This window comes from Pyrgilauda ruficollis, unplaced genomic scaffold, assembly GCF_017590135.1.
Source record: "Pyrgilauda ruficollis isolate IOZ18807 unplaced genomic scaffold, ASM1759013v1 scaffold23, whole genome shotgun sequence".
Taxonomy (NCBI): Eukaryota; Metazoa; Chordata; class Aves; order Passeriformes; family Passeridae; genus Pyrgilauda; species Pyrgilauda ruficollis.
The window spans coordinates 1,484,719-1,502,611 of record NW_024522539.1 but is presented as its reverse complement, the minus strand read 5'-3'; the positions used below and the strand labels follow the sequence as shown (position 1 = coordinate 1,502,611).

Genomic DNA, 17,893 nt, shown 5'->3' with positions numbered 1-17,893 from the left:
AGTAAACAAAGTCATTATCTGCCTGTCTGAAATAGCTGGATAGATGACAGTGGCCACTTGATCACCACCAGCCATTTGTCAATGCCCAGGTTTTTAAGTCCATGGAGATTAGGCAAAGAAGTGCTGGCAGGAATTCCATCATACCTTTATCCTCCAGGAGAGCAATCAATAATTTGACATTTATTTCCCTAACTACTGACTTCAGGTCTCCCTGGTCCAAGCTTGTGCTGCTCAGTTTTAGATGCCCATCCTGAACATGCTGCAGCCATTCTGTATTTGCAGTCCTCCTTTTTCTTGGGCAAGTTTTAGTCAGAGGTACTTAAAGGTGCTTTCTGTACTGAATTCCTTTTTATTAGCTGGGTGACATCCAGTCAGACCATTTCCAGTGACCTCTGTTTTGCATTTTCTAATTTTATGTGAAGTCTTTGGTAGAATTTAGGACTTCCTTTAATAGATGTGAAACTGCTGGCTTTAAAAAAATCAGGACATCTAATAGCAATTGATTTTTATGATGTCTGTAGAAACCAACACTTGGACTTCTGCTGCGATGCTGGAAGGGAATGAGGGTGGAATTATGAGCTTTGCAAAAGCTCAAGGTGAGAATCCTCCATTTGCTTGTGACCAGTGCAGCAGCCTCATCCTTTACACAGAGGATTCTACACAAACTTTGCAGTGCTTGGTAAAAGTGAGGTTTGTTTTTACTTCATGCACAATGAAATAACTTACTCACAAAGCTGGCATTGAACCCTGAGAGGGGTTCTGTGAGTGGTCCTGCCAAACACCCTCTGGTCTGTGGTTCAGCAATGAGAGCTTTGATGTCAAAACACAGGTATGGAGGTATGTAATCTCCATTTATCTGCTTTGGAAATTTTTGGTAATTCTATGGCAAAAGGTCACCTGAGTTCATGTCTGATACTCCTTGGTAACTTGCAGCATCATTACTAGCTGGTGCTGCACATGTCATGAGAAAAAAGGCCAAACCTACTTGTAGGAGCTCATAAACAAAGGTCAAGGTGTGGCTTCAGTTAAACTCACAGTAAAATATCTCTTGGCTCCAGTGATTCCAGCCTTCTCCCCAGCTGACTTGCCAAGCTCTCTCCTGTGGGCAGAGCAATTACTTGTGGCAAAGTGCTGGGAGTTAAAAGCCTGCACTGAGATTCTGGAGCCTCCTCCTGAACCTCAGAGCTGCAGATCCATTCTCGGGGTCCTTGCACAGAGATGAAGCTCAGCCCTAGAAGCTCCTGCTGGCACCTGGCACAGGCTTGGGGACAGGACTGCAAGGGCTTGGATGCCCCAGTCCCTGTGTCCAGCTGCCTTTTACTGCCAACACCCAGGCACACGATCCCCCAGAGAGCTGATCAAGCTCCATTTCAGCAGTAATCAGATTTCTTTGTCCCATTAGTCTTCCTGGGAAGCTATTCCAAAATCTCACTGATCTGATGGTAGAAATCTAATTTCCAGCTTCGATGCATTCATGGCCAGTTCATCCTCATTTGTTCTCGAGCCAGCTCTGTCATCTCACTTAAATAGCTCTCCTCCCTCCTTGTGTTTACCTTGCTGTATTTATAGATGGCAATCATGCTCCCCCTCAGCATTCATTTTGCCAGACAAAAGCAGCCAAGCCTTTTCCAGTCTCTTCTGATAGGCTCCCCCTTATCCTCCCACTTGTTTTCCTCCTGCCTGTGTTCCAGTCTGTGCTCCACTGGCACAACCCCCAGCCCCAAACACACTGGGCGGGTTTGGTGCCTCCACTGGTGCTTGTCTCTCAGCAGCTCTCTGGCTCACCTTCAGGACCTGAGCAGTGGCCAAATGTCTGTCTGGCAGAGGGGGAATGAGGAGGTGAGATCCTTCCCCCTGCTGAAGCCTGGCCCTGCTCCCATCCTGTGTCACAAACTGTCCCCAGCGCAGTGCTGGGCCCTTCAGCTCCTTCTAAAGCCTCACCCACCTCCTTCCCTCCAGAGGTGCCACCCCGGGGGCTGCAGCAGGGTCAGCACACAGTGCTGGGAGCCCCCAGGCAGGGAGCCTGGAGATGGGAGAGGGATGGGGAGGAGAGCAGAAAGGAAATAGGAATTATATGTGTAGAGTTGGGGAAGAGAAGAGAATAGGAATAGGGACATGAGAAAGAAAAAAGATAATGGAGTAGAGAGATCACCAAGAAAAGAGGGGAGAAAAGGCAAAAGACAAAGAAAGGAGAGAAGGGCAGGGAAGCACAGCAGAGAAAACTCCTCAAAGTGGAGCAGGGCTCCCAGCTGTCCTGCCTTTGTGCTTTGCCCAGGCTCGGAGAGAGAATGGCTCCAGCCCAGCTCCAGGCCTCATCTCCTTGGAGCACAGGGAGGTAACACATCCTGGGTCTGGCTCAGCACTTCAGACATTCCTCTGCCATTGTTTTTTCATGTTGCATCTGTGCTGGTTTCTTTGTGACCCCAGCTGGCACTCTAAAGAAATGAATCCTCCAAGTACAACTTGTGCACATTTCTCTGCAGAAAGTGAGAATGGCACCAGGCAAACTGATTTGGAAATGAACTCGTTAAGGCAGCTATTAGGGCTTTATATGCTCCTTTGTCTCACTTGGCTGCAGAGCTGCAGACAGACAAAGTGTATTTTTGGCCATCCTCAGCTATTCAGCACTGCAAAGCATTCTCATTAATAAGTGAGATGGTGGGAGATCTAAAGGAAATATCAGGCCATATATTTTGATAAATACCCTGAAAATACCAATTCTATTGGTCTTTCAGTGATTATCAGGACAACCTGACTGACTACAATGGCCAGAGCTGCAGCAAGGGGAGCAGCTTCCAGGAGAGTCCCAAAGCACCACTTGGGGATTAAACCTTTCCAGCAGCTTAATTTTTGAAGTAGTTCTGTGAGAAGATGGCACTGCAGGCTGGGAATTCAGGATAGGTGCTGGCTTTGACCTTTTCTGAATTGATTTAAATTTCTGCAAAAGGATTAGTGGCCCAGATGGACACTCATCCTAAATTTGACATTATGAGCGTTTGCACTTTCAATTTGGGGAGCAAAAATTCATGATGCAAGGGGATCATCTACATCAAAAACCATATTTACACATCTGTCTAAACATTTCTCTGAGAAATCTCTGGAGCCAGCCTTTTTTTTTTTTAATGAGATTTTCTTTTAACGACTAAGAAATTACCTACAGAAGCACATGTAGAGATATTTTTGCCTGTCCTGTACAATACTGTCTTTTTTGCATTAATCTTGTTCATATGGCATTCCAGTGAATAGCTACATTTGGGTTAAGGTGACACAGCCTGAAATATCATCATTTTTAAAGCCGACAACCTTGATGAAATCAACTGCATTTCCTTTTTCCTGTGCTCCCTCTGCTTTGCCCCATCTGGCCTTATTAAGGCTCCAAAGGAGGAGCTGTTTTACCATTTGCCATATCTAAATTTACTGCTAAAGAGCTGAATTGAGTCACAGTGTTGTTCATGAATGGTCTGAGGGAATCAATTGCAACAAATTATATGGAAAGTGCTCCTGGATGTTCCAGTGATAGGGCTGGAATAGCTCTGCTGGAGAGCCAGGAGTGACAGCAGAGGTCCCAGTGTCCCTGCATGAGTCCTCAAAAGCACCCCAGGTACCTTCTTGCATCTTTCTGCTTGTCTGTGTCAGCAGGGAATTTGTGTGTCTGATGTGGGAAACAATGAAACGGCAAAGAGAGATTACTGATTAATGCTTCATTGATTTACTGGTGTTGTGTTAATGGATAATTATATTTATTGAGTTATTTATCTCTTCTGAGAAGCAAATATACCTCAGAGTTGCTAAGACACCAAGCCTTGCTGACCCAGACAGGCATGAGACTCCAGTTCCCATTCCCAGAGAGTGGGAAGATACAGGGAGGGGAAATCCAACCTTTCAGTGTCTGGGACATCAGGAATGCTACCCTGGAGTTTGAAATAGTGCTGGCAGACAACAGGGCCCGAGAGGCATTGCTTTGGTTGATTTCCTTGAACTGATAAGAACATTGCTACAGTGGGGTGGGGTAATATCTACCTTACAAGAGCTGTTTCCATCCAGATTACTGGGAAAGAAGCGTGAAGTCACCCCACATGAGAGAGTGTGGTAGCTTGGATTGGAAAAACAATGAACACTGCTGCTACCCTGGGATATATCTGGGAAGAAAACAAGTCAGCACAAAATACTTTGGAAGCCACAACAGTTCTTAAGAAACTGAAAACATGGTAGAGACAATCTAGTTTAATAATCTTTGCTGGAGTACTGGGTGTTCTAAAACATCTGCAGATCTATCCTGCATTATGGTGTGCTCTTGACTATTACCATTAAATATAAGAGAAAAAAGGCAAAATATTTAAATAATACAGTGTTATCTTCTTGAAGGTGTTAATAAAGTAATTCCTGACAGTTGCTTTGCAGGTGAGGGGAGGGAGGCAAAACTCGGGAAATGCATGGGCTGCAACACAGCTGCCTCCTTAGTTTAACCTATGGAAGGGCCCCTGGGCAGTCTTGCAGTTGAAACAAATGAAACCTTTTTGTTACAAAACCAGGAGTAAAGTTAGAAATCAAGGTGCTATAACTGTACCAAGGAGTCCAAAACGTTTTCCGTTGTGTGCAAAGGCTTTTCAAAAACCAAAGCTGGAGCCCTGAAAGGCAAACCTGGGCAGTTACATTCTATGCTCAGAGACATTTTATCTACTTCCTCAATTTAAGTTATAAACACATTTACCAAACAGAATAATTTACCAAGAAAGGCATCATATTTATGCTGGCAGTTCTAATGAAAACATCAATCCCAATCTGGTTCCAGCTGCATAACAAATAGATACGTATTTCAAAGTAACATCAGGAGAAGGGATGGAAAATTTCAACTGGAGCAGCATCATTTAAACAACGAGGCCCTGTAAGGAGCAAATGAACAGGCTTTGCTAAAGCAATGGCTCAAACTGCAGGCAGAGAGGTTGGTTGTGGGGAACACCTTCATTCAAAGGGTGATGAAGTGCTGGGGTGGCTGCTTGAGCCCATCACCACCTTTACTGAAGGCTGGCAGCAATGGATGAGGCAGGACAGGGACCTGGTGTCCCCAGCCACTATCACCTCCTCTCCTGGCCCTCTGCATTTGCCTCACTCTGAACATGCACTTTGCTTTGCTGACATCTTGTGGAGATCTAGATTGAGCTTAATTTACTGCAGACTATCCCGTTTCCAAGAAGTGGGTTTATCTGCAGGGTGTCTCTTACATAAGGGCTGTGGCTCAGGGCTGGGGGAAGCTGCTCCTGCATGTGCAGCTCTGACCAAGCACTGCTTTTCTGCTGAAATATGCAAAGAGATTTTCGAGGTCAGCTCTATTTTGTGATAAGTGCAGAGCCTTTGAGTCCCAGCTGTTTTCCAGAGTTGCTGCTGACAAATGATCTCAGATCAGGATGTGATTCCAGAGCTGAAGTCTTTGCATAGAACATCTGTCAGCCAGGCTGCCAGGGCTCTGCCACCTCCCCCAGCTACAACTCTGTGACATTTACAATCAAACCAACAGGAAACACATCTCTCTTGGGGTCTGCCAGTGGGAACTGGGGCTGGAACCCACCCTTCATGTCAGTGTGTGCCCTCCACCAATACAGCCTTGAGCCTGCTGGGGGGCTTGGCTCAAGGGCCCCTCCTCCCTCCCCACAACCCATGGTCCCAGTTAAACAGAACACTTGGATCTGTGTCTTTCTGCTCTGAAAGTGTTGGTGGAATCAGCTCTGCCTTCCCCCTTCCCTTATCCCCTGCCTGTGGGCAAGACCAGCTGGAAGGAAGAGCCAGGACCCTGTGGCTGTGCTGTGGGATTTGGGGTGCCCACCGATGTCACCGGGAGCCACCTGAGACCAGGCGAGTTCTCACCCAGCTCAGCTGGCTGCAGCTTGTTCTCTGCACCCAAAATGAGCTGAAATAAAACTCTACCAGAGTGCTCTACTACTCAGCACAGTGTTGAATTAATGATTCTGAGCTTGTACACATCCCCCAAAATCCTTTTTTTCCCCCCCCTTGCATGCAGCACCCTGAACTCAGAATTACTCCTTCTACACAGTTCCTTCTGGTCGATACTTAAGTAGCCACCCAGGCTGATTTACCTTGATAGCACAGTCCATTTTCTACACATTTATTCATGAAGCTCTTGTAACTGCTGGCTGGAAATACATCAAATTCAAATTTAATGCTATCCCTGTTTAAAAAAAAAAAAAAAAAAAAGCCAACAAAAAACCCGAACCCACAAAAAAATCTCTCTCTTCCCAAAGGTGGGAATTTTATTCTGGTCTGAACAGCAAGGAAAGACCTAAATGCCTAAAGGAAAGGGAATTAGACTGAGCTCCTGCTCTGAGCCTGGGCTCTGGGGTGCCACAGAGAGCATCAGTCCCCATCCTGCAGGATAGTATTGTGGAAATTGGGCACCAGCCCAGCCACAAAAAAGGGAATAAGTGAGCACTCTGCAGTAAATACAAACCCAGACTTCTCAACTGCTAAATGGAGCTGCTTCCTTCTCTTTGTGTGGGTCTTCTCTGCCCACACAGTGTCAGTGAGACGGCTGAAGGCTCCAAACAGGAGGGTTCACTCTGCCACCTCCCACTACCCATCATCTGCAGATCATTTCTGGAAGTGTCTCGTCTAGTCTTCAAAATCCATGATGCTTTATTTGTGTTAAGCTTTGCTTAGCTCTTGGCTCTCAGCAGAGGATTCACCCATACCAGAAAGTTTGCTAAGACCTTGATAAGACCTCAAACATCACTTCAGCCCATAGCCAAGTCTTTGTGAAAATCCCACTAAAAAATCTCTGCTGCTCTCCACGCTGTTTTCCCTTCTGTCCCCATCTCCTTGAACTAAACAAAAAAATCTTTAAAATATTTTTTGCATGTAGTGCACTGCTCTCAGGCTGGGGAGCACCATTTTGATTTCAGGCTTATTTGGGAAAGTTTGCTCTTGGACCCATGTGCCGTGGATAAGCCCTCCCAGCACAGGAGGTTTTCTTCTCCTCTGGCTGCTGGGCAAAGTGTGTGTTTTGCTGCCACATCCTTCATCCACAAATGCAAAAGAGTCCAAGGGCTGCCCAGGGGGTTCTCTTTCCTCATAATCTCTCTCACACATATGCATGGATTATCAGCCTCACAGGAGCTGAGGACGTAAAGACCAAAAACATCCTCCAGAAATAAATGTGCTGGAGGAAATTGCTGCCTCCAGGAGCTAGGGATTTGTGTATGTGACTCTATTCAGAAACAACACCACCATTACCCAAAGAAGAGTAAACAGGCAAAAGAACAACTGGTGATCCAGGAGAGCCATAATGTTACAACTCACAGAGGGCTGGATGCTGCAGCCATCCAGGTGGAATTCTTGCCAAAGTACATGGGTTTACATGGGATTATATCCATTGGACAAGCACATCTACATGGTATTCTGCCCTTAATCCACAAGCAAACCTGCAGGTGAAGGTTGGAATGCCTGTTCCCTTTCTGCAATATTGCTGCTGATGCTTTGTGAAGGCTGTCCTAGAACAGAGGCTGGACAGAGCTAAAGAATAAAGTGTCCTTCAGCATCCTCTGCAACACACCTGCCCTCAGACACACATGTGTTGTCTTGCCAGCCACATATTCCTTTTCTGTGAGCTTGTCTCATACCCACCTCTCCATGTTCTGCTGAAGAAGGTGCACATCAGCACCTTTTCCTGCCTCTCTGCTCCATGGAAGAGAAGCAGCATTGGTAAGGCCAAACTTGGGGCAGTTACTGAAAGTCTCAGCATGGGAATATACTGGAGGACAGACAGGATTTGGCAGGGAGTTTTCAGAAGCTCTCATCTAGAATTTTTAAATGCCCTTCTAAAAAGGGCAAACCCCAAAACTTGAAACAATGCTGGTACCTGCAGGCAATTTATAATGAGCTGAAGATGAAGCAGTGTGTTTCTATCTTCTTAATCTTCCCCTGCAAGCTCAGATGGCAGAGTTTTCCGAGGGGGAGGAGGAAGAAAACTGTCCTTGTGACCTCCAGAAAGAGAGGCCTGACCCCACTCTGCTGCAGCTTCCTGAGTGATATAATTTCTATTGCTAGAAGGATTGCACAAAGAAAGTAAGAGGAAAGGAAAGGCCCAGTCTCTGCCTTTTTTTCAATTTGTCATTTTTTATAATGACAGCATTAAAAAGGAGATCACATCCTCCAAAATTCAGACAATCTGTCAAGAAAAGCTGTCCTCCATGGCAGGAACAGAGGATAGAAAGAAGGAAGAATGCTTTGATCCTGAAGAGCCTTCCTCTTCCTCTCCCCTGCTTTCCTCAGCTCCTGGGAAGATGATTCCCACCAGCTGTCTGCGTGACAAGGACTGGTCTGCACACAGCAGAGAGTGACAACAAACAGACACCTCAAATCACAATCTGCAGCACAAACAAAACCAAAACCTTATGACTGACCCAGCCAATCCCATTCCTTAAACCAAAAAAGGCTTCCCAAGGTTTCACAAAGGGAAACATCTCTACACTGCAACAGGAATGCACATGACTCAAAATTCCATACAGCATATTTCCTGCCTGGGTATATCCCATATCAACTTCCACACAGAAAGCAGCTCAAATCAGTTTTATATTTGCTCTCCTGTCCCATTTATGTGTTTAAAGATCACAGTATTCTGAGGAAGAATGGAAGTGTCATTATTTTTGAGGCTCAATAACACGTTACACATCACAGAAACTTGTTTTCCCCCAACAGACAGGAATGTGAGTCTGGATTTGATTAACATAAAAAGACCCTTACCAGAAAGTGAGTAATCTGTATTAGTCATCCTCATGGCTGGAGTGTAAGATACACTTGGCATGTCATGGCCCTTCTCCTTCTGTTTCCGTCGATACCACACAAAGAGTGCCAGCAAGACCATAATAATTAGAAGGAGAATAATAATTCCAATGATTGCTCCCACTGAGTGCCTCTCTGATCCAAGAGCAGGGCTAATTTTAGTATAGGGGTTTAATTCTTCCATCATAAGAGCCGCTGTTAAAAGTAATTCATAACACACTGTAAATTGAATCGTACATTTCATTTTTGAAACACTATTTTTTTAAGCACTTCATTGGAGAGGGGGAGAGAGAGAGAGGAGAGAGGGATTTTATAGAGAGAATTCCACTGTACCTTGGTCACATCGGATTCCTTTGAAGCCTGGACTGCAGTAGCAAGTGCCTGTGACGTGGTCACACGTTGCATTGTTCATGCACTCACACAATTGTTTGCAACCATAACCAAATGTTCCTGGAGAGCATTCTGGGGAGCCAAAGAAAAACATTGGAAAGAATTCTTCTGTTTTTGGGAACGGGTACAACACTTGCCGTGGAAGATTCCGTAGAGAAGTCTCCCTGGGTTTAGGATCTCAAGGATAACACCCTAATTATTATTACACCCTAATTATTATTTGTAAGAAATTATTATTATTATTAGTGAAATTATTATTATTATTATAGTGAAATTATTATTAGACTAAAGCAGGAGCTAAATGCATTCTATGTGCAGTTTGTTACTTATTAAGCTGTAATTTTCTGGAAAATTCATGCAATGAAATCAATGATAGGTACAAAGGCTTTAGAAGACTTCATGTATATTACCAATGTTCAGAGTTTAACAGAGCTTGAGCTCAGAAGCTGCAGACAACAGAGCTCAGCATTCTTCACCAACTTACCTGTTTTATTTTTTGTGGGGGGAGTTGCAAAGAAAAGTTTTAATGAACCTTTATATGAACCCAACAGCCTTTACCAAACAAACCCCACATGCTTTCCTACTCATCCCTACCAGTGCCACGTGAAGAGAACTTTGCAGGTGGAATTTCAGAACTGAGCAGCTGAATGGTTTGATTTGCTCTGCTTCGGTGTCAGGGTTTCTAATACAGAAGGAATTTCTATCCTGTCTTTGTGTTTCTATCAAAGACTGAATGTCCAGCTGAGAAATTTATTCATACAATTACCATGATGGGCTATTACAATAAATCTGTAGGCAACTTACTGTACTTCTGGAAGCATTATTCAAGAATAAATTGAAAGAAACAATGTCTGTCACATCCCACTTACTTCCATGGAGAAGCTGCATTACTGAAAACATGCACCCTTGCTATGATCCTGTGGAATATATTGTTCAAGATGTGACTCCTTGTGTGTCACTGCAAATGTTTTTCATTGCATGACAACACCTCCCCAATGTCAGTCTCAAAGTAGCTTCTGGCAGACAAAATTTAATATTAAGTACAGAATCATAGCCAGTATCTCTTTATTGATTTGCAGTGTGTATTAAAATTGTATCTTTAATCTGTTGGTACTCAAACAAACAAAAAAATAAAATTATTACAATTAATGCTCATTCTTTTATTAGCCTGCAGCCTACTTAAAATGAATAAGGCCTAAATTTTGGGACTGCACCACAGAAATGATGCCTGCAATTAAGCATTTCATCTGCAATGCAGTGTGACTGCCCATTCAGCAGGATTTGGAGAAGGAATGAGCCTTAATGAAGAGATTCTTTTAGATTAAACAGTAGAAAAACAAGTAAATAAATACATTTGTAGTTTGGATAGAAAAGAAAGCCTCAGGCTTTATACAGGGGTCAAATCATAAAGCAGCTCCTTGTATAAAATCTGCTATTGTGCAGTTCTTTGTGGGATTCTTTAGTTTCCTATTTTGATTGTGGCTGCAGTGAAGAGCATCCCCAAATTCCAGGAAGCTGGCCACTTACAGAGTTACAGTGGTGCCATGTGCAATCCCCCAAGAGCACACAAGTTTGGCCCTGAGATGCTCACTTTGCTGAATGCAAGTGTGTGCAACATATTTATGAATTAAATTATGTGCACAAATACTTCCATAAAGATCCACATAGCAAGCTACAGTTAAAAAGCCTTCCCTTGCATTTCTGACAGGAATGTTACTGAATTATCTTACTGCCAAAAAAAGTGAGGAAACCCTGTGGAATTAATGCCTTGGGAAGATGAGGTGGATTTCACCTGTGTTTAGAATCCCAGTAAATGGGTGAGAATTTCCTTGTGAATTACTGCACTGGACAAACAAGTAATTATCCAATTACAGCACATCCAGTTTCCAGGACCCTCGTTCAGGGTTCATTGACCATCACTGAGGTTCATTGGGAAACACTCACTGCTCTAGCTAAACACAGACCCTTCCCAAAATGGTAAGCAACCTTGTTTCCCTTGATCTGCTTTATAAAGATGAATATTTATTTGGTCCATGTTTACACCATAACTTCTGTGGGAAAGCCCCATATTCCCAATATTCTTTGGAAGGCAGAGAGCAGAAAGGACTTTTAACACTTTTAACACTTCTGTTTTATGCACTGGGGAACCCGGGGCTGCTGCTCTCAGCAGCATGAACAAGGCCTGAGGCAGCTTTAGGGCTGGGTGTGTATCAATCAGGTACAAGTCGTTTGGGAAGGCCCCATCCAGTCAGCACTGAGTGCAGTGATTTGCTTTCTCTCACTCAACTTTATCCTGGGAATGAAAGGCCCAATTTGCAGGGATTCACTGAATTTCTTTATGCTTAGAAACTTCCCAGTTTTCCAGAGGTGCCCTCTCCTCCCTATGGATTATATAAGGAGCCTGAGGTCATTGTCCTGCTGACATCAACACCTCATTTAAGAGCCAGTTTGTGCAAGAATTCTGAAACATACCCCACTCTCTGGAGCAAGAGGGGACTGAGGCCGCTGGTACTTACTCTGCTCACACTGTTTGCCTGTGAACCCCGTCCTGCACGTGCACTGCCCGGTGATGTGGTCACAGTCGGCTCCGTTCTGGCACTGGCACACATTGGCACAGTTCTTCCCATAAAAAGCAGCTGGGCAACCTTTCAGCAAGCAGAACAAGGAAAGAGTAAGAAATAAGCTGAAAGTCAGCCTCAGATGTGTTATTAGCACAAAGAATGTGGGTGTATAAATCTATGGATTTTCAGCCTCTGTATATTTAATGACATTTATTTGATGGTCTAAATGCAGAGATACTGTGACAGACAATTTTCTTGAAGTAATGTTTCTCATCTTTACAGAATTGCCTCTAAAGTGTTTCAGAAGAATGAAAACTTGACCCATCCATACAAACTACATTTTCAAGAAGTGAAAGAAGATGCTAAACAGAAACTCTCTGGAAGACCAGGGATCAATCAATTATTTGCAAGTGAAAGAACCTTCTTAAAAGGCTCACCAGAATTGGATCTCCTCTTTCATACCGGTAATTTGGCAGTAGGGTGAGAAATCTCTACCATTTTCCTAAATCAGACCATAAATACTGGGGCATTAACAAGCAGGGACACTGACTGTGCAAATTCTAACAATGAATCAATAATCTAAATTATTTTCCCCTCCTTTACCGAGCGCCAAAGGCATAAAAAAACCTTGGAAAGCTTCAGGACTATTTTCTTAGGGGTGATGTGAGGTTATCAGGAGTAGGGAGCATGTGGTTTTCCAGGGAAAACTGCAATACTTGGAAGAGACACGAGGTAGCAGCACATACTTTGACAGATTCCCTGTCTCTGAAAGGCTTACGCTGAGTGCAGTAGAGCCCCGTCCAGCCATGGGTACATCTACATTCTCCATCGTAGGGGCTGCACAGTGCTCCGTTGTGGCAGTTGCATGAATGAAAGCAATCAGGGCCCCAAAACCCAGCGGGACAAGCTATGAAAATAGACAAAAAAGAAAGCAAGGATACTGTGTTAGTGCTGTGGAGGAGCAACAATAAAGGGGGAACCCGTGAGACATCAGCAAAGGCAGAACCTCGCACTGCTGAACTTGGCAGTGACTCCTGGACAGTGAGCAGTGCTCCCTGGACAGTGACAACCCTGGACAGTGACCAGTTCTCCCTGGACAGTGGCTGGTCCTTCCAAGCCACCAACTGCTCTCCAAACCCTGGTGCCACCCTGTAACCTCTCCCTGGCACAGGGATTTCTTGCAGCAGATCAATGGAGGAGATTTTGCTGCTCTGCCCTGTTCAGGTGAGACCCCACCTGCAGATCTTCCTCCAGCCCTGGGGAACAACAGCAGAAGGATTTGGATCTGCTGGAGCAAGTCCAGAGGAGGCCACAGAGATGCTGCAAAGGCTGGAGCCCCTCTGCTCTGGAGCCAGGCTGGGAGAGATGGGAATGTTCAGTTTGGAGAAGAGAAGGCTCCAAGGAGAGCTCAGAGCCCCTTCCAGGGCTTAAAGGGGCTCCAGGAGAGCTGGAGAGGACCTGGGACAAGGGATGGAGGGACAGGGCAGAGGGGGCAGGGGGAGATGGGATACTGGGGATGAATTGTTCCCTGGCAGGGTGGTGAGGCCCTGGCACAGGGTGCCCAGAGCAGCTGTGGCTGCCCCATCCCTGAAGTGCCCAAGGCCAGGTTGGACACTGGGGCTTGGAGCAACCTGGGATAGGGGAAGGTGTCCCTGCCATGGCAGGGGTGCAATGGGATGGGCTTCAAGGTCCCTTCCAACCCAAACCATTCCAGGATTCTGTGACTCCATGAGCCTCTGTTAGGGCAGGACACAGGATCAGGTTTTTGCTGCTGTGAACCAGTGACCCTGGACACAACCCCTCTCTGTGCTGTGGCCACTCTCCATGCCTCACTGGCATTATCTGTGAGGACAATTTAGGCAGGGTTGCAAGATATGGAGGTAATTTAATTTTCTTTTTGACATGCTGGAATTCTTGCATAATAAAGCCCAGCTATTCAGGTTTACTTTGCTATGCAATCAACTACTAAAATTACCACATTCATTTGAAGCACAGAGTGCTACTCCAATCATGAAAAAAATGTAAAGAAAACTTCTTCCAGTATGAATTCCCATCCACAAATTCAGATTGCTATTGTTGTTGGGGGGCTAATATTAAATTAAAATCTCCGGGTCTATTTTATATTTCAACAAGCACAATATTAATACATTAAAAAAAGTTATTGTAAGCCTCCCTCCAAAAATGAATGCAGCAAGTTACAGTTATTAGTGCCAAACTAAAAGATCCGGAATTATGATAGGCCTTCAATACAACAACTATATTTTTGCTTTAAAAAGCACTTTTCATTGCTTCCTGCTAAAGACATGAATTAATAAGGCACGGTTCCCAGGAAACCTGAAAGTACAGACACCAGGCCTATTTCCATGGATGCCAATGGCTCCATGGATGATAAATGGAAGTTTCTGGCATTTGACAGACACCTCTAAAGCCAGAACGAATGGCCAAAAAACCCTGCCATGACGTAAATCAAACAAAAGGTCACTGGACTCACACAATGTAAAGCTGAACAGAATTTGGCCTGAAGTGTTTGTGCTATAAGCAACCAGAAATACTTTCCCAACGCTGTCCTAAGGCAGAGCTGCAGGGGCTGTTAGTGAATCCAGAACTGGCTCTGGAGTCAGAGCTAAAATTATCTCTTGAGCAGCTCCAAGCCCAGGTCATTCCAGGTTAATGGGAGCACAGGGCCAGAAATAGCCCGGGAGGGGAGGCCAGGTGCCCACGGGAGCCTGGAGTGGGACAGGGTCACCTTGGGAGAGGTTCCCTGTGTGTGCAAGGAGTAGCTGAGCAAAGAGCCACGTCCCCCTCTGCTCATGCAGAACCCAGAGTGCCCAGAGCCAGGTGCTGCCTGCTAAACTGCTCCTGCTGACCTGGCCTGCCTCGCTCTGGAAGGAAAACCACCTTTTTTCAAGGTTAACAGACACTAACAGACATTTCCTAATTAGATGGCTAAATATAATGAGGAATATGTGCAGCTTTCTGTCTTTTTTCCCTTTTTTTCTGCTGTTTTTGAGTGACAGCAATATTCTGCCTGTGGAAGACATACAATAAAAGCAAAATTACAGCCGTCTGTTTTTATCCGATTCCTGCTTTATCACTTGGAGTTTAATATATTTTACTCTGGAATGCTGTCTAATATGCTAGTTGTATCCTGAATATGAAGTAACATTTCTGAATGATCGGATATTGCCTCCCTCTGTGATCTAGCTTCAATTAAGGGATGCTCTCAGGAAATGACACTTTGGGATCAGCAAATGCCAATCTTCTACCTGGGCAATTTTCAGAAAGAAATCCTTCATCCCTACAAGGCCACATTGACTTTTACAATTAAATTACATTTAATAGAAATATTTCAGCTACCTAATTTCTCAGTTCTAGGGATTTGGTACATGAAAACATTTACTGGTTAATAATGTCTAAATGTAATACCTGAAAGAAAATTATTTAAAAAAAAATAAATAAAAAGGAATCCAGCTAGAAATTAAAATGGAACATGGAGCTTTCTTTTCTGATAAGAGCTTGTGACCTCCCTTTCCTGGAATAAAAGCCAGTCAGGGCTTCTGCAAACTCCAAATGCAGAAACTATTTCAATCCAAAGCTAACTTAGATTAATTAAAAGAAATCTGCTTTAAAGAGAGCAAGGCACTGGCCGTAATACAACAGGGACTTCCCTAGAATCTGTCTTTAACTTTCAGAAAGCACTAAACAAACACAAAAATAGGATGTTGAAGGCAGAGGTGGAAAAATGCCCCTTTTCTTACTCTGGGAGCAGTCCATCCCTATCCAGCCCGGGAAGCACTGGCAGGATCCGTCGATGGGGTTGCAGGTCCCGTTCTCGGTGCACTGACACACCTCGGCACAGTCCTTCCCGAATTTCCCACTGGGACACACTGAAAACACAAGGCACTTTACTGCAGCCTCTTCAAAAGGAATGTGAGGAAACCACAGGACTCAACATTTAGCAATTAGAGATAAAATTAATTACAACAGTTTTTCTTTGATGAAGAACAGTTCCTCTGGAAAGCAGGAAAAGTATTCGAGCCCATTTTGCTTGCATCCCAGGAGTAAAAACAATAGGAAAAAGTCATATCAAAATCCATTTGCTGCTGGAAAATGAAGTTAATATAGTCAGAAGATTGCAATTATTGAAGGGAAGTATGGAAGGATTACAAGAGGAGAGACAAAACGGAGAAGAGGGGTCATGAGGAGAAGAAGAGAACAAGAAAAACTTAGGGGAATTCAGTGAGTAGCAGCCACAAGGGAGTGGCTGGGACTGATTTGGTTTCCAAGGATTTTATCTATATTTATATTTATGTATGTTATATATCTGTTTGACTGAGAGCTATTTAACAAATTTGCTGCATCCCAGCAACATCAGCACCTCTCTCTGTGTATCCACCTAAGTGAAGCTGGAAGAAAAGAAACTCTCAATTTTTTTCCAGAGTCATCTTCTCACATCCTAAGCACAGTGACAGGAAACTAATAGACATGTAGATCTTCAACCTCCCACCAAATTATTGGAAATCTTTAACGTTAAAGTTGATGGAAAGCTCTGCTCAGTAACGAATGAAATGTTTCATTTCTGGGCTCTTATTGGCTGGGTTCCCTGACAAAAACAGATGTATTTTCAAAACAAGATAAAACATACAGTCCATCTTTGCAAAGAGTGTAACAAATGGAACTGGACTTGGATCCTGGTAAATAATAGCGATGTCAAAAAAGTGATTAAGGCACTTCCCTGAATTATGCAGCTGTTTCACCACTTCAGCCTCTCTCACTTTCTCAAAAGTAGTCTCTGCAGGTGACCTCAATCTATCCTGACTGTGAATCAGCCACAGATTGAAATCCTGAGCTGTGATTCATTGGCTTTTATATAATATGCCATCCTCTGCTCTTACAACAGCAGAGTATTGTTTTCTGCTTGTGTTTCTATAGACTATGGACTTATCTGTAGGAGTGGATAAAGTTGGGTTTGGCTTTCACACTGTGTGCTAAACAGAACTGTTCCTAAATAAAAAGAGATAAAACTAAATACAATACACAGCCAGGATGGAAAGAATACACAAAGAGAGAAGGAAAACAGAACCCTCCTATCACAGACAGCAAAAACTGAACTGATCTGTCAGCCCAGGCTCCTGGACAGGCCACACCATTATTCCCTTCCAGCTCTGCATGAAGCAGCTCCAGGCACTGTTTTATGGCATCTTTGAGATGGAGACAGGCAACACCACCTCGATGAAGGCTGGGGTCTGTATGTACAAAAGTGGAATTCTCTAAGGACTTCCTTTGAAGAGGAGCTGATTTGTTCTGCTCCATGGAATACTGATGGATCAGGGCAAGCTCTGTGATCCAAACAGAGCTGCTGGCAAAGGGTCACACTTGGGTGCACACAGGCAGAGCTGGCAGAGGGGTTCTCTCCACAGGAGCTCCCCTTTTCTCTGGGAAATGGGATGATGCCCTCTGGGATGTCAGCACAGAGGGATGACAGGGTTCTTCTCCCTAATTTAAACAACCTGGCTGTGGACTGACAGAGAGACTCTTGTGAAGATGTGAGATCCCATTTTTTGAGACTTTTTAAATGTCTCAATCATTTTTAGAGAGCTGTAAAACAAGGCTTAATGCTGCTTTTTTCAGCAGCAGCCTGACTGTACAACACAGATTGGGATGTTAATTAGCTGGGAAAGCTCTGAAGTGGGACTCCCAAAGTCCCTGTGGGATGTCAGGTGTGTTCTAGCAGTGATAACAAGTTATTATCAACCCATCTCACTCTGGGATTGTGAAAGATATTCATAAAACAGCTGTTTAGTTGTTTGTAGCTCGGAATCCTTGGCACAACTGAGTCAACCTGTGCAGTTTTGGGGGTTACACAGCTCCTCACATGTACATACTGCTGGTGGAAGAATGTTCCTGCTGCCAATGGCACAAGGAAATGAAAATTCCAAAGTGAAATCTTAATTTCACATTTTTCTAATGGAAAATTAATTAGCATTTTTCTTTCTACAAAATAAAGTTACATGTTAACTCATTATGACAAACTGCAACACAAATTGATTTTAATTAGGACATGAATATTTTAAGATTAATTTGCTAGATAGATCAACATTTCAAAGTAAAACCAGAAGTGCTGAACATCTGAGCAAAAATAAAATAGT

General features: G+C 44.0%; 1 protein-coding gene across 2 annotated transcripts in view; it reads right to left on the bottom strand.

Moving 5' to 3' along the window:
- The window catches only part of MEGF11 (multiple EGF like domains 11), a 188,864-nt gene that overhangs the window by 13,468 nt on the left and 157,503 nt on the right, over nt 1–17,893 (bottom strand). Inside the window, exons 15-20 of one of the 2 annotated variants that reach the window (XM_041469050.1) lie at nt 15,503–15,631; nt 12,523–12,651; nt 11,700–11,828; nt 9,127–9,255; nt 8,755–8,988; nt 4,021–4,139 (exon numbers count right to left, since the gene is read on the bottom strand). In XM_041469050.1, coding sequence (XP_041324984.1) covers nt 4,021–4,139; nt 8,755–8,988; nt 9,127–9,255; nt 11,700–11,828; nt 12,523–12,651; nt 15,503–15,631 — 869 coding nt within the window. The remainder of the gene's footprint in view (nt 1–4,020; nt 4,140–8,754; nt 8,989–9,126; nt 9,256–11,699; nt 11,829–12,522; nt 12,652–15,502; nt 15,632–17,893) is intronic. The other variant, XM_041469049.1, reaches the window with a different exon arrangement.